The sequence below is a fragment of the Neodiprion virginianus genome, chromosome 3, assembly GCF_021901495.1.
Source record: "Neodiprion virginianus isolate iyNeoVirg1 chromosome 3, iyNeoVirg1.1, whole genome shotgun sequence".
Taxonomy (NCBI): Eukaryota; Metazoa; Arthropoda; class Insecta; order Hymenoptera; family Diprionidae; genus Neodiprion; species Neodiprion virginianus.
In genome coordinates, this window is record NC_060879.1 from 22,415,242 (window position 1) to 22,441,757 (window position 26,516).

Below are 26,516 nucleotides of genomic sequence, written 5' to 3' on the forward strand. Positions count from 1 at the left end.
TTTCACTTTATATTTTTACACTATCACACTTTACATTTGTATACTTATTTTTATCGAGATTAGAATCTTTGTTTTCCTTCTTAACTATCAATGTAATTTATACAGGCAATAAAAACGCAAAAATAGCTCCTCCGTAATGGTGCTTGTCACCAACTAATTGAAATACAACCTTCTTAAAAACAAAAAAAAAAAACAAAAGAAAAACATCAAAATTTATGTTCACGTTCGTGTTGATACATAGGAAAAAATGTTTAGTTAAAATCAGAGGATAAGAATATTTGTGTTGCGATACCCATAGAGAGAAATTTGACTCGAATTACGTGGGAGGTGCGTAAGAGTAACGGACCCTGTATTGTGATTGGAAAGTTTCTCGTATTAGCCACCGGAGTCGGGCGCTACAATCGGGCAGAAACGAGCCGTGTTTGGGGGTAGCGAGGTGATTTTCAGATTTTCAGTCGAGTTCTTGACACGTCGGCGAGCGGAAGTGCTCGAGAAAGTTGAGTAGATATCGGTTTTCAAGCAACAGTGACACGAGGTGGGAGTCCGTCGATTTCGAGTCGAACACGAGTATAAGCGGATGCGTATCGGAGGCGCCTCGTTCTCTGCGGCTTAGTCACCGAGTTGTTCCTGTGACCGCGTAGGGATCCCGGCACCTGATTACGAGCAGATTGCGCGTGTCGAAACGACCATTGTTCCGTATTGTCGTCATCGTTGAAAGGAAGCATTAACGGCACCCGTGGCTAAATATCGAGGAGTTTTTGATTTGAGGTGAATGTACTTATATACATGTGCGTGCTGGATTGACACGTGAATTTAAAAATGTCCATGTGACCACGTGGGACACAGTATGCACATGCGTTACGTTTCAAATTTGTGACTCCTTGATAAGGAATCAAGAAATTTCTATGCACTGTGGTGTATTGTGACGATTGTGCGTTAAACGTGCGTACGCCAGAGTGTAAAAAATTATGAACTTCGGAATAAAAGAGTATTTGAACAAGATTGAGATATCTGTGAATGTCACCACGCCTCCCTGTCGCGTCCCGGTAGTGTCCGGGACAGTGCTACAACTATTTATTATTGCTATCATTATTGTTAATTGTCCGAGGTTATAAAATATAAAAAAACCTCTTTACCGGAGATCAAACAAACGATTAGCCTGAATCAGAATCCTTACGGTCGGTTCCTCGAGTAGTGTATTTATTATTACACAGCTCAACAAAAACAAAGAATTTTTTGAGTTGCCCTAATTTTTTCCGTGACTTTTAGTGTTTGAAGACATATAATTTACGATTGAAATCATTATTGCATTATATTGGCTCTAGTTTTTATGTTAATGTAGTATTGTAAGGTGGTAAGCAATTATTGAGAGTTAATGATTTGGTCACGTTATAAATTTACCGTGATTCGGTCAAATAATGAATGTGTCACGTCAAAATATTCTCTATAACAATTATACTTAACCTCACTTTTGCAAGTCAAACACCGCATTTCTACGACTAACATTTACGCTAACTTGTAAAAAATGTTAATGTATTTTCACCTGTTCGGTTAACGCTGTAATATTTATGTAAAACTTACCCGATACAATTGTGATCAATCGGCTGACAATTGATGGCATTCACTTGGCAAAGACAACATGAAAAAATGTATTTAGAAGACTGCCCGCAAACTTCAAACACTTTACCGACCCTACAACTAAAGGAGCTGCGCTGGTGTCGCCCTCTTGTGACGAAGTGATTCATCAGAAGAAAACAGGTATAAGATTTATGTGAAGTTAGCCCGCGATTTTTGAAATTCTTAAACATTTTTGCAACAAAAAGGCATATCAAATCGAATTCTCTTTTTCCGTGTTTTCTCGATCTATTTGCAAACCATGCAGAAGCAATTTATAATAATAATTAATTAATGGGGAGTAATTCATAGCAAATGCCATTTCGTTCGAATAACTATCAATTTGTTGCAAACACTTTTTCGAATTTGGTGCCATTTTACTGGGGCGCAAGTACCAGAATAACACATTTGTATTTCTCTAGCAAAAACATTTGACATATTTCACGTTTCTGTTATTATTTTACGATGTCATAGACAACTTATACGATTTTAGTCAGATTTTTGTGGCATTATAAAAACGTAATAATTTACACACAACAAAGTAACATTTGTATTATATTTACGAAATCTCTGTTTCCCGGGTGAGGACAACGAATATTTAAAAAAAACTCGACGTGACGAATCTGATTTCGAAATTTTTATGATACTGCGCGACTCCAGCTTACGTACTCGAAGCATTTTACCCTGAAAAATCGTATTGACTTTTTCGATGTATGAGGTTCGAATATCGAGTCCTGCGGTCTCTCTGGTTAAAATCCTGCATGCTATCTACTCTGATAAGCAGCGCTTGTTGACTAATAACAAAAAATGAAGCTAATAAGTATAGCCGCTAATGATTTGTATAGTGATACGTGATAAGAATGAAGATTTAGTAAAATTTCTGTAAATTTGTCATGATTTAAAAATAAATACCGAATGTATTCAACAATTATGTCTAGACACGCGAGAACATAAACAAAGTTCAGAAGTCAGTGTTTGGCGCACGTGTCATCATTGTCTTGATTGGTTATCGTTTGCGTGATAATTTTATGTTCCGAGTTGCCAAGAAAATGTGATTGAAGTTAGTCTATTTCTGGGTAATTGAAATACTTCAAAAATATCGGGCACAGAATATTTCTATTACATTTAAGAAGTTAGAATTAGAATATTTTGAGTAACAAGCAATGGTAAAATTTGGATCGTGTTTTAGAAACCTTACAGATATAACGTGGTAGAATTGTTATTACAGACACGTTTTAATTACCCCACTTCGAAAGTATTGAAATTAAAAATTTTTTTTTAGGCGAAAATTTATGACTTGAAATGTTTCTAATACCTAATAAAAATATATCAAATAAGACGTTAGAGAATAAATTTTATGAAAGACGTTAAACATTTGATCATACATTGATGTAACGGTTGTGATGCTTTTATCACATTTCGTAACATTTTGTGATTTATGCAAAGGTAGAAATACACCACAGGTTTCATTTATTATGGCATTTTACTCATTAAAGTACTGATATAAATCAATTTCAAACCAAGTGTGTGAAGAAGAAAACGACCTTTTAGGTTTGAGCAATATTCATGATCCGGAAAAAAGAATTAAATTTTATTACCCTTCGCAGAGTGAAACATTTGAGATTTGTACAAAAAAAATTATATTAGATTATGCGTTGTACTTTTCTTAATCATTCGATTCCACGTCCACGATCTTTTACCGTGCGATTAATGAAAAATATTCGAAAATAAGACCATGAGCGAAACGTGTCTCTTTCGTTCTCATATAAGGAACCTAGTTGTTATGATTATGACGTTATTATTATTAATCTCCTTGATCATTTTTCTGATATTTTTGTACCCCGACACTTTCTTGAATTAACTATAACGATAATACATACGTCCTTAATCGAGTCAATGAAAGATTGTTTAAGATCTTTCTTATTGACTAAGGTATTTACGAGTTGGTAAGCAACTTCGATCAGAAGTAAATGAATTTTATAGGCATTACAAAATTTTGTGAACGATTAAAAAATCTGTAAACATTGGTGACAGAACCAAAAATAACGAGCGATTTACCGTCAATATTACGAAAAGTGTGCAGTTGATATGTTAGTTAAATTCTTATCTCTGTATACCAAACGTAATCAGTTGCGTTGATATGTCAATCGTTTACGTTATAGGTATCTACATGAAAAACAAGCTTCCGTAAAACTCAAGTATTAGCATTTCACAATAACGCGATCCGCACGTTCCTCATCACGCGACTGATATTTCACAATCTTCGCAGCAAGCCGATATAAAGGCCGCTTGAGGTCACTCGATAAAGCGTAACCTCATTGCTCAAGAGTCTTTTATTATTTGACCTTTTAAAAATCTCCTATCTCACACAGACAGATGGTCAATGGTCAGCTGCAAGACCAACAAAGAATAAATATGTGATGAGGGAATAAAAAATTGCAGACCGATAGTTAGTTAATAAAATACACAGGTATACTCTTTGCATGTTTGTATATCATCTCATTGTCAGTCACATACATATTCCATACATTATAACAAATGACAGAACACTTTCCTTAAAAATATAATTAAATATAATTCAATTGATGAATAACCTCTTTTTATGGATTATTATTAATTCATCTCGTCTAGCTCCGTTGAATTATCAGCTTTAACGTTGCCGTTTAATATAAAGAGCAAAAAATATACGCCGTTTGTTTTTTTTTTTTAGAGAAAATTTTTTAATTACTCATTTGTCTTTATTCTATTTTTTTTCTTACTTGTTTTCATTATCGATTATTTTTGTCTGAGTGCATCTTTAAAAATGCGTTTTACTACGATTGCAATTCTGCTTTCAATTTGGTCGAAACTTGAATTTCAATGAATATAGAATTTGTACTTTAATGTGGTTTAAAAATTAACTGTTAACTCTTCTTATGCTTCTTCATCTAAGTTTTATACTATACACATGGCACACAAATTGTAGCTCAAACCCGTCAACAGGAGCTAAAATTTTATCGGAATAAAAAAAAAAATAAATACTTTCTATTATTGTCAAACTGTTAGAAAAAAATCGTTTTCTCAATGAAAATAAAAAAAAAAAAAAATCTGAAATGTCAGCGTGACCTTGACCTCGAGGTCGTACGAGTGTTGACGAAAAATTTTAAGCTTATGTACCATTATATACTGATATAAGTATATTCATTAAACGTGTGACAAAATACAATCAGAAATATTTCAGAGATATTATTATAATATATCCAAATTTCAGTGTATTAGATTAGAGCCAAAAAAGCTACAAATAATAATGATACGAAATAGATGGAACAAGAACGGAAAATGCAAACACTGGAGAGTGCTGCGCCTAACAAATTAATTGAAAATGTCGAAAATTTGGTTCCGATCATATCGTTAAATCCATTAATCATGATGATCGCTGTACGAAAAAAAAAAAAAACGCGCGACAATGATGAATTATGGAAATTAACAGTTCATATAATTTTTTCTGTACAGCCAGAAATACAGAAGTGATGAGTTTTGTCTTTATTGCAAAGCTGTTACACTCGGGAGCAATGAAAAATCGACAAAAATGGAGATAAAATACATGAAAAACTTCTTTACGAAAGTCTGATCCAAGGAACACTAATTATCACTGAACAGCTCTTGATACATATACATGTCTATCAATGTGGATATGATTTAGAAATGTGCAGATAAATAAGTGAGAAGAAAATAGATTTACATTGACGTTGGGGACCAAAAATTCATTTCTCTCAACTCTGAAGGTTTTGCTTGAAATACATTTGTGTAAACGTTTTTGTTACTCGATGGCGCGGCAGTGTCGGTTTTCGGTATATACGTCAGGTTCTGCGACGAGATTGACTTCTTACGATTAAGATTTCTCAGGGTTGGTGAAGCGACGTCTTCTGATTCATCTTCTTCCTCGATTTTAGTGACTACAGTTTCTCGCTGTTGACCCAAGATGCTAGCCAGAATCCAGCCTCCCTGATATTTCTCCTTGTCAGGCAGGTACGCTCCAGTGAAAAAGCGATTTGATTGCATCAACTTTCGTCGTTGCTTGGGAGAATTATCGGGTGTCGATGCGGGCGACGTCAGCGGAGTAGCAGGCAAGGATTTGCTTTCTTTTCTCGATGAACATTGTGCAGATTCTTGAATCTGATTCGTTTCGATGGAAAAACCCTTGGTCACTTTTCCTGACATCATTTGATTAGCTACGTGGACAATCGATTTACCGCAGAGTGCTGACTGACCATGAAAACCATCGTCGATACCCTGAGATTTCACTTTCCCAACATAAGTTGACTTCGGTGGTTTTGGTTCTGTGGCGAAAATGAAAAAAGAATTCATTTTGGATTCATGAATTTTGTATATCTATTTTTGTTTGTGGAAATCAGTTGGACTTCGTAGATGTATCTACAAAGAAAGTAAGTATTCAACATTTCTTGATTTTCTAGGGTAACAATGATTTTTAAGGCATATTTTGTTTAGCATATTTTGCATTTGAAATTCGGTAAACTGCAATTATAAAACAAGACAACACATTTATATTTTGTTAACTCGACTACTTCAGTCATAAATTTGTGAAATCATAATGTTCGAAAAATGTTTCTTTCTGTTAACCTTAATGATTTTGACTTAACTAAATGAAATACTTCAGCTTGAAGGCAATTACTCGATACCATAAAAGTGTGTATTAATAATTTTCATTGAATTGCAAGAGCTATAGGAATCGGTAAAATATAAATCGTGAAATAGCCTACCACGTTTCGTCGAAACAATTGTAACCATAATGCCCTCTGAGATACGATAAAGGGCACCTTCCAGCCCTTGATTGTAAGATTTGACTATATCATACAGCATTTTATTTCAAGTTAGAGAAGCTTTCATTTAATAAAAAAACAAAAGCAGAAAACTAATATCACAGCACGGTTAAATTTCAGTCTTACAAAATAAAGTAGACAAAAAAAAAAAGTAAAACTACGAAAACATCACGTTTATAGTAGCGCGACAATTGGTGGCCTTCGAGACCAAACTACTCGTTCGAGAGTAAGTTTAAAACTGATTTTATGAGGGCTCGCAACTCTGTTATATATAAGCAGTTTGTTTGATAATGAGTAATTGTTGATACAGTATCATGCTGGAAGTGTAGACACGTTATGAACTGGCCCCAGAAAATTTGCTAGTCACATGTAAGTACAGTTGTGTAAGTAAGCTATCTACTATTCAAGATATTTGTATACTATGAATAGAATATTTGTCAATATATTGAATAAATATCCGTCAGTACATAATCACGTCAAAACTTGTTATGACCAATTTATTTTTAAAATGTTTGATTTAGCAGCAGGTGGTTAAACTAACAGCAGATGGCAAGTTATAATAATGTTTGCAGAAACAATCAGTGGCTATAAACATCTCGAGTCAGTCACAGCCTCTGACGTCATTCTAATGTTGCAAAATAGCGATATTTTTCAAAATGTTTCCTTAGATAAACGTAGATAACTTCAGCCTAGTAATTTTGAATTACTGCAAAGAGGAAACATTGTTGTGAGATATGACTGTTTGGCAGGTAATAATTCGTGTACGAATTCTTGGACATTGATATTTTGGCAGATCGAAATGCAGGGTTCTGTATAGGAAGTAATTGATTTTAAAGTTAAAACTCGATAACATAAATGACGATAAGTTCCAAGAAATTTGAAAAAAGTACCTTGGACTACATCAATTGGCAACAAGACCAAATGTTATTTCATGCATATTATTACTTTCTATGTTAACTTTTAGACCGCCAGGATTTAATAAGCTTTAATCCCCTTAGAAAGTCCTAAAATGTTGTGCCTATATCTTATATATGAGGCGTTCTCCACCTCTACCAAACATTTCTGAAACAAGTATATTAAAAAAATCTAAAAAATTCACAGAGAGTACCTTCAAGTAGTACTGCTTTATAACCAATTATGGAATAGATCTGAGGTTAAAAAAAAAGTGGCTGAGTTGCTGGAAAACAGCCCTCTGACACTCGCGTACTTTGATTTCGTTATGATGTGATAATGGCGTGAAGAAATATTTTTGCTCACGGTGGTTCGTTGTTTGGGTTGTCCCATTCGACACATTTGTTTAATTGAGTTAATTCTCCTTAGAGCAAATTACAACTAGCGCTGCGTAGTGTCGTCATTACGTAAATCCAAGCTTGAATGAAGTCTCGGAGGTCTGGTGGAGAACACCTCATACAACATATACGAAGTTCAGATCACACGTAGAAACTATATTTGGTCATTGCGACGGTCTAATTGTTAAATTCATGGAGTTCTCAGTGATTTTCAATAATCTTGTACCATGTTCACGTGCATCATAGGGTGAAAGTGCAACTTGACCTGTGGAATTTTTTTAATCAATTCGACATCAGTATATAACTCGTTGCTCAATATAACAAAATGTAGTTCTAATAAATGAATTTAAGATAAGTTTCTGAATTTCCATCTCGTTTTATTTCACAAATACTTGGTTATGTTCAGTAAAGCCAATCAGCATGCATATGAAATCAACTGTAATTCAATGTATAAAGACGCCGATTCAATACAAGGTCGAGGTTTTAAGATCAATGTAATAAAACATTGAAATTGAATAATTAATCAAACTTTGCAAGTTCAGAATTACTTTCTAGGGGTTGTGTTTATAAAGTAATGTTAAAACGGCAACCTCGTAAGTTGGTAACTTTAACGTAACGAAACACGATAAAAATCCTCGATTTTGCAAAGTCGGAATGACTGCGAAGCAGTTGAATTCGCGAACGGCGCTTCATTTGCTTTATAACTTTTTACTACATTTCAGAGTACGTTTAGAGTACGTCAATATCGTGAAATAAAAATTTTCCCGAAAAGCTAACAATACACGGATGTTACAAATTTAAATTTAATGTCATAGGAAATGAAAAATTTTGATTTACCTTTCTGTGCAGCATTTGGTATAAAGGGTTGGCAAGGCAACGGGTGTTTGCTAAAATCAATTTCCTTGACCTCCTTGAAGTCAGGAGGTTGAGGTTGAGATGATGTCACCTGTGTGGCCGCCGTGATGGATTTATTTTCGTTAAGAACCTGGCTAATAGCTGTGAATCCCTCCTCTGCAGGCTTTTTCTCTTCCTTTTTAGGATACCGTACGTAAAAGAAGCTGTCGTCGTAACTAGGTGGACTGAAGGCAGATTCGTCGAAGTCAAATCTGAAAAACAAAAATATCTAATTATTAGAGCAATTTGAATTCACAACTAATTTTACACAAACTTAAGCAAACAATATCCCACTTTTGTCCACGTGATTGGTGGCAATTGTTGCCAAAACCAAAGGATCACTATGTCAGAAGTAAATAATTTTAGTTTTTCTCAATTGCAAATTGACATCAGAAAATTAAAAAATTAAAACTATGGTTCAATCAGGACAAAGTCTTCTCTCTACTATACAGACAAAAACAGTGGGTTGAGTTTATTGTATTCTACAGTTTGCGATAAGAAATGACTGAATGTTTGAAAACAAGGTGAAGTCACAAGCTCGATTATCTACAGAGATCGATGTAGATAGCAATACCTACTATGGTCAGTCTCCAAAATACATCGATTACAATCTGATCAAGTTGGATAATCGCTTCGTTTGAAATTGTATGTGAGTATTATTTTTACACGCTATATGTATTTTAACATTTCATATTTGTCATTTTATAAAAACAATACGATTTTTGTATATTATGACGACCAACACAAATAGTTTACACTGTACCTAACACTCGAAATGCTTTGTATTATCCAACACAAGTCACTGTTGTGAGAAATGAGTGAGCAGAGTTTGAAAGTCCCTTAGTTAAAAATAAACCCTGGCAGTCCCGTGATACTAATGCACGCCAATTCTCACACATCTATTTCTGCCAACATCATGATTACACTCAACAAACACAATCGTAATATTTTGACCAGCTGCTATTTCACTCGCAGCTCAGTTGAAAATTTGCCAATATTGAAACAACAAATTTCAATGAACTCTCACGACCTGATAAGCAAATTCTGTTTAATCGTAAGTGGCAAAACTAAATAAGAAGTAAAACGTAATTATGTGTTGTGTGCATAATGTGTATAACGTTTCGAAACAGCTGACAATGAATCACAGTTAGGTATAGAATACTTGATAACGGAAAGCAAACATCACTTTGTTTCCCTAATCACGTGTAGCCAATTACTTTATTGGTAATTTCCATGGACAAGGTTAGCAAGATATCTTATTTGTGCGCGTAACATATTGTGCGTGAAGGGAAAATTTTAGTCACAATCAAGCAGAGTGTAAACAAACTTCTGCATGAATTAGCATCAATCCCGAGTAGCTTGATAGCGAATTAACATTAATTTCATTCCCTGGCATCAAGTACTATAAGACTTAGCAAACTATTGTCATTTCCCCGAATCAGTTGTCATTAAAAAAAAAAAAAATACATTTGCTCGATACCTTTCATTAAGGTCTAGAGAAATTTCACTACAGCAACAACGCGATAGATAAGATGTACATTTGACTGTCCATGTATGGATTAAACATAATAATTATTCTTTTTTCTTATCGTTTAATAAGAAAACAATCACATGCTCTGATTAAGGTACAGTGGGTAGATATGACAAGGTTAAAGTTAGTAACAGTAACTTGATGAAGCATTGAAGAAAAAATTACTAGTTTGCAGCTGTGTAATGACTTTGAAAAAATTGAGTTTGCAAACCATGAGTATGTGTGTCCCGCTCAATCACGATTTTCCAAATTTTAGACAAACTTAAAATTGCGAAATAATTAGTTTACCTGACGTTTCAATGTTACATCAATATTATTTTGACTTCGTCCTCATTAAATATTAGTGATGGAGGTCTACATTTATAGATTGATTTTATCTACTTCAATGACAAGATTATGTGAAATAGAATTTTCTTGTTTAATCTTTGTTTGATGAATTTTTGTTTAATTTTCGGGAATTCGTTAGTTATAAAAATGAGAAAATATTGGAATTTTTTTCTGAATAGATTATGAAATCACATTGTATTTTCAAAGATATTTTGGCTTATTCTACATTGGATGCAAGAAATTAAAGTTAGTAATGTTCATGTAACAAAAATCTCGAATAATCAGTATTTTGCAACTGTAGAATTAATTGTAGAGATTGCAGTTGCAGAATGAGTATATCTTATTTTCTTTAAATCGTGATATATTGTTTACTGCATTTCCGATCATTTTAAAGTTGCAAAACAGCGATTTTTTGAGAAAATACAAGGTCGAAGTTCATTATGTTACTGTAGCTTAAGTGGCATTCACAAGAAAAATCAGTGTTTTGCAACGTTAGTATTATATGAAATTCAATTAATCATAATAAAGTAAAATATATGCACACTTGCAAACTCAACTCCTTCAAATACCAATTAATAAAGAATACCAGTCACAAAGTTAGTGATGTTAAACATATTTTGTTACAGTAATTAAATATTACCAACTTCAACCCCAATGGAAAATAATTAATTGCACTATCGTTGTAAACTTCAACCTCGCTTATATACTAGGTAATATATCTTACCAAATTTTCAAGCAAGTCAAAAGTATTATGATTGTACGCAAAGGAACATTTTTTTTTTTTTAAATGTGTTTTACCAATAATCGCATCCAGGTATAAAGCATTGATACTAAAGCCATTATTCAGTGAAAAAATCATCCCAATTCATTCCGAATGAAATATGCCGGAATTTTGCGAAACAAACACATCAAGACAAATGTTGGACGTAATGAACATAATATAAATGTAATGATTTTGTCTTAACTGGTGTTAATTTTGTAATATTTCGTTTAAAATAACACACCTTACATCCATTTTGTTCTTCATCCACTGCGGCAAGGATAACCCTCCTCCAAGAGAACGGTCTGGTTGGCTTGATGAGCCCATGGTGGTGTATATTATCCGCAAAATTTTGTCGAATTTGGTTTTTGTTTAAGAAAAGAAAACAAGTCGATGTAAAGAAATTACTATGAAAGTAATACGTGGCTTAGACGGTAAACTAGTCGAACTGTTTCTTAGTCACTGTAACTGTAGAGATCTAGCTGAAGTGATTCTTATTGTATTTTTTCAGAAAGCTTTTCTCGTGAACGAGACACGGTGGTGTACAAATTGATTTGTGTACAAATGTGCCTTTGATGGCTTCAGTACCGGAATGTATAGAAAAAAGTGTTCTATACCTAAGAATACGACCCTACCACCATTCTACTGATCTGAAACATAAAATGTAGAAGAAACGTTTAGATTTGTACAATTTCGAAGAATCTATGAAGAATATTTCAAATTTATGCAGCATATTTCATTCCAAAAGAACAGTATTCTAACATTTTCTCAAAATACTGTTGATGCATTTCAATGACCAGAATTTAAATGATATGACTTGGTGAAAGTAGATGTACTAAAAATGAAAAATGAAAAATCATGTGATAGAATAATAATCAGGTTTGAAACTAATCCTTTAAAACCTCCGTAAAACATAATTATCATTTATGATCCCTGATAGTCATATCAGACACAGGACAGCTGAGCCTGTTGTTTGTCCAACTAGATCTTTGATTTGACGAGTCATTTTTTTCGTCATACCAGAAATGAGATCAAAATTAATTAACAGGTCTGTCTACTATACATAAAATTTGATAATTATGAGCAATAACATTTACAAGGGGACACTACACCAATGACATTTTTACAATTATTCATACTTATTGTACTGAAAGGAGAGGAATCGTATAACTATTCCCCAAAGCCATCCGTAATTGCACAGACGATTTCTGCAGAATTTGACAAAGGCTGGCAGCTTTTGTATGAAAATTTAATTCATCCCAAATATCATTGGTTAAGAATTGGTATTTTCAACAATAGCTCGACTTTTCAAGCGAGAGGTAAGCGAAAGCAAGCTCCGCGTTTGTCAGTGAAAATCGTGAAATACTTGTTGATTAACATAAATTTGATCAAATCCACCCGTAAATTACGTGGGCAGTTGTATAAAAGAAAAAGTAAAAAAGTTACGGCAGGTTTCAAATCTGTTATTAACCGTTTAATGTACATAACACGCTCAAGTCGCTCACAGTATTTCGAAAATCGATAAGTATGAAAAATTACAAAAATGGCAATAGTGTGGTGTCCCCTTGTTAGTATGAGATACAGTAAGAAAAACATGTAAACATATAAAACTATTACATGGATAACCTCGGCTAACCTTCAGCTGTTAAATCAGGTTGAACAGGTGATGTGTATTAATGATGTAATAACGTTTGACGCAAGCTAGATATGAAATTCAATTACTATATACTAGTAGGTAAAAAAATTTTATAACTCTGGATTATATCAGGTGACAAAGAGAATGTGAAATATTTTATAAACAGGAATGTATTGTTAAATTTTGGTATCTCGTTTTAGAACTAACACTTTTCAAATTATCTACCTAATGACCCTGTATTAGAGCATTTATAGTCCAATATGATATGAATCGAATCTAATACTTCTTTTCTTGTAAAGGTATTTGTCCTTTGTTTTTGTGCAGCTGGGACTTAAATTTTGAGCATTTAAAAATCTTTCAATAGCCGTAGTAACAAACTGTAGGATTTAGATAATGAGAGGGCATAATTTTTGCAAACAGCGAAAAGCAATTTTGTCTGACATCATGACGTTTGTCGTAACGTATATTGTGTCTCTCTGCATATCACCTATTCACGTTTGCGCGTACAATGTATACATAGGTATAAAACACAATACATTCACAGTTAATATGCATCATGAACATAACGACATTACGTCAAAGCCGTTTATCAAATTTCCAGTTAGAATCGTACACGGCCTATTTCGCCCGTTTCATGGAGCAGAACATTTCTTTCCCGAATGCCAAATTTGTTTCTGGAATTGAGTGGCTACATAAACAGAGGTTCTCGAAACGGGAAGACAAAAACTACATCAACTACGACTTGAATTCAATTTCCGATCTAGGTTGATATTTTTGGGTTTTTGTATAATCTTCCTATTGGAACTTGCCACTTAGAGTTGATGGTTATTGGAAGAAGGGAAGACAAAAGACGATGTGGCGTACGGGGACGCGTACAAGCTTTCCCAAATTTCAAAATAATCTTTGCACAGAAGAAATTCGCGCACAGGATTATGAGGTGTTGTCTAACGAGTGACACTTACCCTACTTTTTCTGCATGTGGTCGATTTTTTAACAACGAGAACACCCATAATTGCGAACAATATAATAATACTTCAAAGCACAACTCGTGAGAGGACGAGCTGCAACTTACAAGCAATGGCCGACCAAGCGACGTCGTATACGTATATCTACACCTTGGTCACGACCTTGGTATACCTTGATCGTACGTGACGTATGCGCACTCTGGACGTCAGCCAGGTTTGCCACAATAGTCTGCTACCACGGAAATATAGGATGCGTTCCGAAATTTTTTATAGTACTGGCACAGCCGTGATGTCACGCACCGAGGTAGCAGTTCATGCGCCGTCAGATCATGCAAGATCTTGATCGGCAGCGCCATGCGGCAGAATAATGCAGCGGTGGTATCCACTTCAAGAATCATTTAGTAAAAATAAAGTTCAGATTTTCAGATGCTTCATAGCTGATGCTCCGGATTGATACCTTGGAGGTATTCCAAGAGTTTGAAGAAGATCCTGAAAGACAACGATCTCTAGTAAGCATTATAGTTTTATCATATCACCCGATAGTGTATTTTTTCTCGGGTGGTAACTAATTTCAGTGATATTTATTGCAAGTTTAAAAACGAATGATATGGATTTCAGAGACACTATCTTATTAACGTTGGTGGTGTCACAGCTAGAGATGCTCTCAACCAATTTCTGAAGGAAGCCATGACGGGTAGCCTGACACAAAAATTCTCTTGGACTGGAAAGTCTGTTTCAGATAAAGAGAATCTCCGACCGTTATTTAATACCTGTATCGGAAAGGTATTTTTTGGTGTGTATGACTAAGATTATCGTTATTGACTAATAATATGTTACCCTATATTCAATGCAAGGTTTCGATGATTGTTTACGCAGATGCTGTTTACGCAGATGCCTTACGTGAGTGTTGAACAATACCACAGCCACATGATCGTACAGAATTTGCGAGACTGATGCAAGAGGCAATTCGGGGCGCACAAAAAAGATTGCAAGATGCAAAACGACGTGCCATTCGCTCTGTCCATGTGGAGGGTCGCAGACAAAAATATATGGCTGAAATGGCTCATCGTTACGAGGTTGAACACCCAGGACAATGACACTGCGGAATAAGAGACCCACAATTTGCCTATTAAAGATCCTACGTGTATTCAAACATACGTACCTATGTACTTTGTTTGACTAAGAAATATTTTAGTACGTATAGCTGTGATGTTAGTTTTTATGTTTATGCTCAAGCATAGTATTTATAATTGGTACTGCAGCTGTGATATCCACAAGTGACATGTAACTATATGTTTTCCAATGAAACATTATACCTATATCAACAAATGCGGCGGGTTTGTACTAACATAGCTAACATTTAGATACTGTAGACGCTTTTGGTATCTGGTATAAATTTTAGTCTTCTGACATTTATATAAAGTATTAATTTTTATTTTTTGATTTCAAACACTTTATTATTATCTACTGTTCTACTCATTTGATATCAGTTTATCAATACTATTATAAACTGTAGTTAATAATTTTAAGCTACAACGTATAAAAATGTAACTAAAGACATATTTATATTAATAACCGTACAACAGTAGAAGAGACCCTCTCTTCTAGTCTTGTTGTAGACATAGATTTGTGAGTCAGTGTTTTTCTTGTTCATTTTTTCTCGCGAGTAACTGTAACACGTTTATAACTAATTATCTTTAAGTAAAAGTAAAAAATATGCAGACTTATATTATACCTATATATGTATATGGGTGTAATATATCATATATTTTACTATAGCCGCATATTAATAATATAAAATATAAATATTAATATAATTATATAGTATAACGATTATAGTCAACGAATGACCTGCCATGTTCTGTGATTTTGAACTTTATATTTGAAATAAATGAGAAAATCTCGCAATGAATAGTTTTCTTCTTTTTTTTTTTTTTGCCGATGAGAACCTGTGCATTCTGCTCTTCGTGAATGCCGGCAGACCCTTCGAGAATCATGCATGATCTGCAGCAAGCTTCTGTCGAGTCACACATGCGCATGTCATCCTACAACTGCGGAAACAGGCAGATAGTGGTCTGCCGGCAGAGCCATGCACGTGCCTCGTGACAACCATAACGTGAACTTGAGACAGAATGCTACCTGGAAGCACTCAGTCTATCTTGATAAGTCTGTGGCACTTATGGGTTTTGGTGTGACAACCGAAAATCGTCCTGCGCTTGCGCCCCCTGAGATGATCCAATGACAGAGTTGGAAACTTATTGCAGAGCATCTTTTATACCGGCACTTTTCAAAATCGCAAGAATTTTCGCCAAAAATGCAAAGGGGTTAGCCTTACTTTTTCTTCATTTTTGGAGCCGAAAATTTTTGGTCTCGGATTCGATTCAAATGACCCTTACCTGAATAATTGGACCCTCAGGAACTACGAAAACGCAGCGAAAGGAGCGTGAGATCAACAGGAGAGAAATGGCGAACGAAAAAGTACCTGCTGAAAAATTTCGAGAACACAGGTTTTCGTTTTTTAATTGTAACTTTGGACGCGCCGATCGAAGCGTATTGGAACTGCGCCCTATCGATTGCTCTCGAAAAATCACGTCCGAATAGTGCATGGAAGAATTTATTCCAGCACTTTTCAGAATCGCAAAAATTTTCGCCAAAAATGCGCGAAGGGGTTAGCCTTACTTTTTCTTCATTTTTTGAGCAGAAAATTTTTTGTTTCGAATTCGATTCAAATGACCCGTACCTGACTTATTGGACCTTCAGGAACTCAGAAAACACAGCGAAAACAGCGTAGTGGTTTGAAGACCTGGAGAGGTGATACAGAGAGAAAGAACGAAGCTTCTTAAAATTTCTAGTACGTTTTAACACATATTTGAGAAGTACGAGAACAATTTCTTATCATCCAACTGTTGCAGAACGGCAGCCTGATCAGTTGACCCGTTAACTGAAGAATATATCTTTAGACAACATCTGACTATCGAAGGGCCTGGCCGCTTGAGTCTGGCATCGACAGCAAAGATGAAGTTCGTATTTCTTGTATGTAATGTGAGATCTGCAATCATTATACATCATATATCATCGTAAGTCATACATCATACATCATACATCATCATACATAGTATCAAAGTTCGAATCCATAGTTTTGATGTCGGATGTTCAGAAAGTGACGTCACCAATTCAAAATCAGCTAGTCGAATTCCTCAGTCTGGAAACAACCGCGCAGCAGAGCGGACGGATGAGAGTCGCGCTCCGCAAATTTCGAGTACCGGGTTCTCAACCTCCCGGATCCCGCGCATCGGGTCCGCCACGTATTTCGAGTACCGGGTTCTCAACCTCCCGGATCCCGCGCTTCGGGTCCGCTACGCGGTGAAACTCGACTTCCAGGATAAGCGCTCCGTGGTTCCTGGTTCATGTTTACAATAAATTATTTCAATTCGTTTTTCGCGCAACCCCAAATTCGGTAGCTGTCAGTCCGCTAATAAAATTTCTCGACTTCCAGGATAAGCGCTCGGTGGTTCCTGGTTCATGTTTACAATAAATTATTTCAATTCGTTTTTCGCGCAACCCCAAATTCGGTAGCTGTCAGTCCGCTAATAAAATTTCTCGACTTCCAGGATAAGCGCTCCGTGGTTCCTGGTTCATGTTTACAATAAATTATTTCAATTCGTTTTTCGCGCAACCCCGAATTCCGTAGCTGTCAGTCCGCTAATAAAATTTCTCGACTTCCAGGATAAGCGGTCCGTGGTTCCTGGTTCATGTTTACAATAAATTATTTCAATTCGTTTTTCGCGCAACCCCAAATTCGGTAGCTGTCAGTCCGCTAATAAAATTTCTCGACTTCCAGGATAAACGCTCCGTGGTTCCTGGTTCATGTTTACAATAAATTATTTCAATTCGTTTTTCGCGCAACCCCAAATTCGGTAGCTGTCAGTCCGCTAATAAAATTTCTCGACTTCCAGGATAAGCGCTCCGTGGTTCCTGGTTCATATTTACAATAAATTATTTCAATTCGTTTTTCGCGCAACCCCAAATTCGGTAGCTGTCAGTCCGCTAATAAAATTTCTCGACTTCCAGGATAAGCGCTCCGTGGTTCCTGGTTCATGTTTACAATAAATTATTTCAATTCGTTTTTCGCGCAACCCCAAATTCGGTAGCTGTCAGTCCGCTAATAAAATTTCTCGACTTCCAGGATAAGCGCTCCGTGGTTCCTGGTTCATATTTACAATAAATTATTTCAATTCGTTTTTCGCGCAACCCCAAATTCGGTAGCTGTCAGTCCGCTAATAAAATTTCTCGACTTCCAGGATAAGCGCTCCGTGGTTCCTGGTTCATGTTTACAATAAATTATTTCAATTCGTTTTTCGCGCAACCCCGAATTCGGTAGCTGTCAGTGCGCTAATAAAATTTCTCGACTTCCAGGATAAACGCTCCGTGGTTCCTGGTTCATGTTTACAATAAATTATTTCAATTCGTTTTTCGCGTAACCCCAAATTCGGTAGCTGTCAGTCCGCTAATAAAATTTCTCGACTTCCAGGATAAGCGCTCCGTGGTTCCTGGTTCATATTTACAATAAATTATTTCAATTCGTTTTTCGCGCAACCCCAAATTCGGTAGCTGTCAGTCCGCTAATAAAATTTCTCGACTTCCAGGATAAGCGCTCCGTGGTTCCTGGTTCATGTTTACAATAAATTATTTCAATTCGTTTTTCGCGCAACCCCAAATTCGGTAGCTGTCAGTCCGCTAATAAAATTTCTCGACTTCCAGGATAAGCGCTCCGTGGTTCCTGGTTCATGTTTACAATAAATTATTTCAATTCGTTTTTCGCGCAACTCCAAATTCGGTACCTGTCAGTCCGCTAATGAAATATCTCGACTTCCAGGATAAGCGCTCCGTGGCTCCTCGTTCATGTTTACAATAAATTATTTCAATTCGTTTTTCGCGTAAGCCCAAATTCGGTAGCTGTCAGTACGCTAATAAAATTTCTATAACTTTATAATCTTCTCATAATCATCATATCAAACCTTACACAATATTTTCGATGTGTTCTTATACTGAAAATATTTATTACTATTCAAGGTATAACCTGAGGTGGTTGAAGGTGGTCGGAGGTGGACGAGGAGGAGGACGAGGAGGACGAGGATTTGTGCTGGGTGAGTAAAACACTTTTATAATATTTGATGGCAATTGTAATTATATTTCATCTGAAATATTACAAACTTGTCACGTTTACAATAAATTATTTCAATTCATTTTTCGTGCAAGCACATATTCAGTAGCTATGAATAAGCTTATACAATTTATTATATTATTAATTAATTAATTAATATTCTTATAATATTTAATGGCAATTGTAATTATATTTCATCTGAAATATTACAAACTTGTCACGTTTACAATAAATTATTTCAATTCATTCTTCGTGCAAGCACATATTCAGTAGCTATGAATAATCTTATACAATTCATTATATTATTAATTAATTAATTAATTACATTAATCCTTACACAATATTTTTGATGTGTTCCTATACTAAAAATATTCATTACTATTCCAGATATTACTCGAGGTGGTCGGAGGTGGACGAGGAGGAGAACAAGCTGGACGAGGAGGAGGACCAGGTGGACGAAGAGGAGGACGAGGTGGACGTGGAGGAGGCGGGGTGGGTCGTGGGAGAGGACCTCTCCTCTCCTCAGAGGAGGGGAGGGGGAGGGGCAGGGAAGGGGGAGAGGTGGGCGGGGAGGGGGAAGGGACGGGAAGGGAAGGGAAGGGAAGGGAAGGGAATGGGCGGGGAGGGGGGCGGGAGGGAGGGCGCGAGGGAGGGGGGAGGGAGGGAGGGAGGGAGGGAGGGCGGGCGGGCGGGCGCGGGAGAGGGGGGGGTGTACTGCTCTATTAACTATAACGGGTTTGCATCGACATCCGTCCTCCACTCTCTCCCCCCCGCCCGCCCGCCCTCCCTCCCTCCCACCCTCCCTCCCGCCCTCCCGCCCTCGCGCCCTCCCTCCCGCCCTCCCGCCCTGGCGCCCTCCCTCCCACCCCCCTCCCCTCCCTGCCCCTTCCCTTCCCTTCCCTTCCCTTCCCTTCCCTTCCCCCTCCCCGCCCACCGCTCCCCCTCCCCTCCTCTGAGGAGAGGAGAGGTCCTCTCCCACGACCCACCCCGCCTCCTCCTCGTCCACCTGGTCCTCCTCCTCGTCCAGCTTGTCCTCCTCCTCGTCCACCTCCGACCACCTCGAGTAATATCTGGAATAGTAATGAATATTTTTAGTATAGGAACACATCAAAAATATTGTGTAAGGATTAATGTAATTAATTAATTAATTAATAATATAATGAATTGTATAAGATTATTCATAGCTACTGAATATGTGCTTGCACGAAGAATGAATTGAAATAATTTATTGTAAACGTGACAAGTTTGTAATATTTCAGATGAAATATAATTACAATTGCCATTAAATATTATAAGAATATTGATTAATTAATTAATAATATAATAAATTGTATAAGCTTATTCATAGCTACTGAATATGTGCTTGCACGAAAAATGAATTGAAATAATTTATTGTAAACGTGACAAGTTTGTAATATTTCAGATGAAATATAATTACAATTGCCATCAAATATTATAAAAGTGTTTTACTCACCCAGCACAAATCCTCGTCCTCCTCGTCCTCCTCCTCGTCCACCTCCGACCACCTTCAACCACCTCAGGTTATACCTTGAATAGTAATGAATATTTTCAGTATAAGAACACATCGAAAATATTGTGTTAGGTTTGATATAATTTTTTTTATCGATATAATCTACCAGAAAGATTATGAGAAGATTATAAAGTTATAGAAATTTTATTAGCGTACTGACAGCTACTGAATTTGGGCTTGCGCGAAAAACGAATTGAAATAATTTATTGTAAACATGAACGAGGAGCCACGGAGCGCTTATCCTGGAAGTCGAGATATTTTATTAGCGGACTGACAGCTACTGAATTCGAGCTTGCGCGAAAAACGAATTGAAATAATTTATTGTAAACATGAACGAGGAGCCACGAAGCGCTTATCCTGGAAGTCGAGATATTTTATTAGCGGACTGACAGCTACTGATTATGAGCTTGCGCGAAAAACGAATTGAAATAATTTATTGTAAACATGAACGAGGAGCCACGGAGCGCTTATCCTGGAAGTCGAGATATTTTATTAGCGGACTGACAGCTACTGAATTTGGGCTTGCGCGAAAAACGAATTGAAATAATTTATTGTAAACATGAACGAGGAGCCACGGAGCGCTTATCCTGGAAGTCGAGATATTTTATTAGCGGACTGACAGCTACTGAATTCGAGCTTGCGCGAAAAACGAATTGAAATAATTTATTGTAAACATGAACGAGGAGCCACGGAGCGCTTATCCTGGAAGTCGAGATATTTTATTAGCGGACTGACAGCTACTGAATTCGAGCTTGCGCGAAAAACGAATTGAAATAATTTATTGTAAACATGAACGAGGAGCCACGAAGCGCTTATCCTGGAAGTCGAGATATTTTATTAGCGGACTGACAGCTACTGATTATGAGCTTGCGCGAAAAACGAATTGAAATAATTTATTGTAAACATGAACGAGGAGCCACGGAGCGCTTATCCTGGAAGTCGAGATATTTTATTAGCGGACTGACAGCTACTGAATTTGGGCTTGCGCGAAAAACGAATTGAAATAATTTATTGTGAACATGAACGAGGAGCCACGGAGCGCTTATCCTGGAAGTCGAGATATTTTATTAGCGGACTGACAGCTACTGAATTCGAGCTTGCGCGAAAAACGAATTGAAATAATTTATTGTAAACATGAACGAGGAGCCACGGAGCGCTTATCCTGGAAGTCGAGATATTTTATTAGCGGACTGACAGCTACTGAATTTGGGCTTGCGCGAAAAACGAATTGAAATAATTTATTGTAAACATGAACGAGGAGCCACGGAGCGCTTATCCTGGAAGTCGAGATATTTTATTAGCGGACTGACAGCTACTGAATTCGAGCTTGCGCGAAAAACGAATTGAAATAATTTATTGTAAACATGAACGAGGAGCCACGGAGCGTTTATCCTGGAAGTCGAGATATTTTATTAGCGGACTGACAGCTACTGAATTCGAGCTTGCGTGAAAAACGAATTGAAATAATTTATTGTAAACATGAACGAGGAGCCACGGAGCGCTTATCCTGGAAGTCGAGATATTTTATTAGCGGACTGACAGCTACTGAATTCGAGCTTGCGTGAAAAACGAATTGAAATAATTTATTGTAAACATGAACGAGGAGCCACGGAGCGCTTATCCTGGAAGTCGAGATATTTTATTAGCGGACTGACAGCTACTGAATTCGAGCTTGCGCGAAAAACGAATTGAAATAATTTATTGTAAACATGAACGAGGAGCCACGGAGCGCTTATCCTGGAAGTCGAGATATTTTATTAGCGGACTGACAGCTACTGAATTCGAGCTTGCGCGAAAAACGAATTGAAATAATTTATTGTAAACATGAACGAGGAGCCACGGAGCGTTTATCCTGGAAGTCGAGATATTTTATTAGCGGACTGACAGCTACTGAATTCGAGCTTGCGTGAAAAACGAATTGAAATAATTTATTGTAAACATGAACGAGGAGCCACGGAGCGCTTATCCTGGAAGTCGAGATATTTTATTAGCGGACTGACAGCTACTGAATTCGAGCTTGCGCGAAAAACGAATTGAAATAATTTATTGTAAACATGAACGAGGAGCCACGGAGCGCTTATCCTGGAAGTCGAGATATTTTATTAGCGGACTGACAGCTACTGAATTCGAGCTTGCGTGAAAAACGAATTGAAATAATTTATTGTAAACATGAACGAGGAGCCACGGAGCGCTTATCCTGGAAGTCGAGATATTTTATTAGCGGACTGACAGCTACTGAATTTGGGCTTGCGCGAAAAACGAATTGAAATAATTTATTGTAAACATGAACGAGGAGCCACGGAGCGCTTATCCTGGAAGTCGAGATATTTTATTAGCGGACTGACAGCTACTGAATTCGAGCTTGCGCGAAAAACGAATTGAAATAATTTATTGTAAACATGAACGAGGAGCCACGGAGCGTTTATCCTGGAAGTCGAGATATTTTATTAGCGGACTGACAGCTACTGAATTCGAGCTTGCGTGAAAAACGAATTGAAATAATTTATTGTAAACATGAACGAGGAGCCACGGAGCGCTTATCCTGGAAGTCGAGATATTTTATTAGCGGACTGACAGCTACTGAATTCGAGCTTGCGTGAAAAACGAATTGAAATAATTTATTGTAAACATGAACGAGGAGCCACGGAGCGCTTATCCTGGAAGTCGAGATATTTTATTAGCGGACTGACAGCTACTGAATTCGAGCTTGCGTGAAAAACGAATTGAAATAATTTATTGTAAACATGAACGAGGAGCCACGGAGCGCTTATCCTGGAAGTCGAGATATTTTATTAGCGGACTGACAGCTACTGAATTTGGGCTTGCGCGAAAAACGAATTGAAATAATTTATTGTAAACATGAACGAGGAGCCACGGAGCGCTTATCCTGGAAGTCGAGATATTTTATTAGCGGACTGACAGCTACTGAATTCGAGCTTGCGCGAAAAACGAATTGAAATAATTTATTGTAAACATGAACGAGGAGCCACGGAGCGTTTATCCTGGAAGTCGAGATATTTTATTAGCGGACTGACAGCTACTGAATTCGAGCTTGCGTGAAAAACGAATTGAAATAATTTATTGTAAACATGAACGAGGAGCCACGGAGCGCTTATCCTGGAAGTCGAGATATTTTATTAGCGGACTGACAGCTACTGAATTCGAGCTTGCGTGAAAAACGAATTGAAATAATTTATTGTAAACATGAACGAGGAGCCACGGAGCGCTTATCCTGGAAGTCGAGATATTTTATTAGCGGACTGACAGCTACTGAATTCGAGCTTGCGCGAAAAACGAATTGAAATAATTTATTGTAAACATGAACGAGGAGCCACGGAGCGTTTATCCTGGAAGTCGAGATATTTTATTAGCGGACTGACAGCTACTGAATTCGAGCTTGCGTGAAAAACGAATTGAAATAATTTATTGTAAACATGAACGAGGAGCCACGGAGCGCTTATCCTGGAAGTCGAGATATTTTATTAGCGGACTGACAGCTACCGAATTTGGGGTTGCGCGAAAAACGAATTCAAAGAATTTATTGTAAACGTGAACCAGGAACCACGGAGCGCTTATCCTGGCAGTCGAGATATTTTATTAGCGGACTGATAGCTACTGAATGTGGGCTTGCGCGAAAAACGAATTGAAATAATTTATTGTAAACATGAACGAGGAGCCACGGAGCGCTTATCCTGGAAGTCGAGATATTTTATTAGCGGACTGACAGCTACTGAATTCGAGCTTGCGCGAAAAACGAATTGAAATAATTTATTGTAAACATGAACGAGGAGCCACGGAGCGCTTATCCTGGAAGTCGAGATATTTTATTAGCGGACTGATAGCTACTGAATGTGGGCTTGCGCGAAAAACGAATTGAAATAATTTATTGTAAACATGAACGAGGAGCCACGGAGCGCTTATCCTGGAAGTCGAGATATTTTATTAGCGGACTGACAGCTACCGAATTTGGGGTTGCGCGAAAAACGAATTCAAAGAATTTATTGTAAACGTGAACCAGGAACCACGGAGCGCTTATCCTGGCAGTCGAGATATTTTATTAGCGGACTGATAGCTACTGAATGTGGGCTTGCGCGAAAAACGAATTGAAATAATTTATTGTAAACATGAACGAGGAGCCACGGAGCGCTTATCCTGGAAGTCGAGATATTTTATTAGCGGACTGACAGCTACTGAATTCGAGCTTGCGCGAAAAACGAATTGAAATAATTTATTGTAAACATGAACGAGGAGCCACGGAGCGCTTATCCTGGAAGTCGAGATATTTTATTAGCGGACTGATAGCTACTGAATGTGGGCTTGCGCGAAAAACGAATTGAAATAATTTATTGTAAACATGAACGAGGAGCCACGGAGCGCTTATCCTGGAAGTCGAGATATTTTATTAGCGGACTGACAGCTACCGAATTTGGGGTTGCGCGAAAAACGAATTCAAAGAATTTATTGTAAACGTGAACCAGGAACCACGGAGCGCTTATCCTGGCAGTCGAGATATTTTATTAGCGGACTGATAGCTACTGAATGTGGGCTTGCGCGAAAAACGAATTGAAATAATTTATTGTAAACATGAACGAGGAGCCACGGAGCGCTTATCCTGGAAGTCGAGATATTTTATTAGCGGACTGACAGCTACTGAATTCGAGCTTGCGCGAAAAACGAATTGAAATAATTTATTGTAAACATGAACGAGGAGCCACGGAGCGCTTATCCTGGAAGTCGAGATATTTTATTAGCGGACTGATAGCTACTGAATGTGGGCTTGCGCGAAAAACGAATTGAAATAATTTATTGTAAACATGAACGAGGAGCCACGGAGCGCTTATCCTGGAAGTCGAGTTTCACCGCGTAGCGGACCCGAAGCGCGGGATCCGGGAGGTTGAGAACCCGGTACTCGAAATTTGCGGAGCGCGACTCTCATCCGTCCGCTCTACTGCGCGGCTGTTTCCCGACTGAGGAATTCGACTAGCTGATTTTGAATTGGTGACGTCACTTTCTGAACATCCGACATCCAAACTTTGGTTTCGAACTTTGATACTATGTATGATGATGTATGATGTACGCTGTATGATGTATGATGTGTGATGTATGATGTATGACATATGGTGTATGATGATATGATATGATGTATAATGATTTTAGCTTTCACATTTCATACAAGAAATACACACTTTATCTCTCCTGCCGATTCCAGACTCAAGCGGCCAGGCCCTTCGATGGTCAGCCGTTGACTGAAGATATATTCTTCAGTGAACGGGTCGGCTAATAACGCTGCCGTTCTGGGACAGTTGGATGATGAAAAATTTCGCTCGTATCCTTCAAATGTGTGTTAAAATACACTCGAAGTGTTAAGAAGCGTCGTTCTTCCTCTCCCTGTCACCTTTCTAGGTCTTTAAATCACTACGCAGCGTTAAATACTGTCTCATATACGAAGCATCCATTTCATCTCGTTCAGAATTAGCGCATCCGTTATGTATTGCAGTTACTCTGAATTTTTTTCCATCCGAATACTTTTCAAAAAACAATTCTGCACCTCTACCCAACGCAGATACTTCACTTACGACCAGCTAAAACAACGTTTCTATTCTATGCCTATGAAAATTCAAGATCGAGAGAGCAAATGAAAAGTTGTTGGAATAATTATGAATACTAATGTTATGGAATACATCGAGCGCGCGTCGAATAGAATTCCATTTCGAAATGAATAATTCTTCTCTTTTCATATCATAGCTAATCTAGTAATATAGCTAAATAGGATGGTTGGAGGTGTTCGGAAATGGTAGGAGGTGGTCGGCGCTGGCAGAAGGTGATAGGGGGTGGTCGAAAGTGGACATTGATGGTCCGAGGTGGCAGGGGGAGGTAGGAGGTGTTCGAAAATGGTAGGACATTTCAAAAGTTAAAGTCGACGATGATCCGGTGCATCAATTTTATCGTTACAGATTTTCTTTTCCCATGAGGCATAGAGTATTC

General features: G+C 37.3%; 2 protein-coding genes and 1 long non-coding RNA gene across 5 annotated transcripts in view; 1 reads left to right on the forward strand and 2 right to left on the reverse strand.

Moving 5' to 3' along the window:
- LOC124301498 (COMM domain-containing protein 4) overlaps nucleotides 1-1,699 on the reverse strand; it is a 34,013-nt gene extending 32,314 nt beyond the window's left edge. For 2 of the 3 annotated variants that reach the window (XM_046756622.1, XM_046756620.1), the window contains exon 1: nucleotides 1,582-1,699. The gene's annotated coding sequence lies outside the window, so the exon portion shown is untranslated. The remainder of the gene's footprint in view (nucleotides 1-1,581) is intronic. The other variant, XM_046756621.1, reaches the window with a different exon arrangement.
- A 2,571-nt stretch (nucleotides 1,700-4,270) lies between these two features.
- LOC124301497 (uncharacterized) lies at nucleotides 4,271-13,985 on the reverse strand. The gene is made up of 4 exons (XM_046756618.1): nucleotides 13,834-13,985; nucleotides 11,480-11,885; nucleotides 8,561-8,829; nucleotides 4,271-5,933 (listed from the first exon to the last, which is right to left on the reverse strand). The coding sequence occupies exons 2-4, from the start codon at nucleotides 11,560-11,562 to the stop codon at nucleotides 5,332-5,334; spliced, it is 954 nt and encodes a 317-aa protein (XP_046612574.1). The 5' UTR covers nucleotides 11,563-11,885; nucleotides 13,834-13,985; the 3' UTR covers nucleotides 4,271-5,331.
- Nucleotides 13,986-14,257: 272 nt separating this feature from the next.
- On the forward strand, nucleotides 14,258-15,706 carry LOC124301499 (uncharacterized). Its single transcript, XR_006907497.1, has 3 exons — nucleotides 14,258-14,345; nucleotides 14,455-14,629; nucleotides 14,728-15,706. It is a non-coding gene; the product is annotated as an uncharacterized LOC124301499 (long non-coding RNA).
- Nucleotides 15,707-26,516: the final 10,810 nt, after the last annotated feature.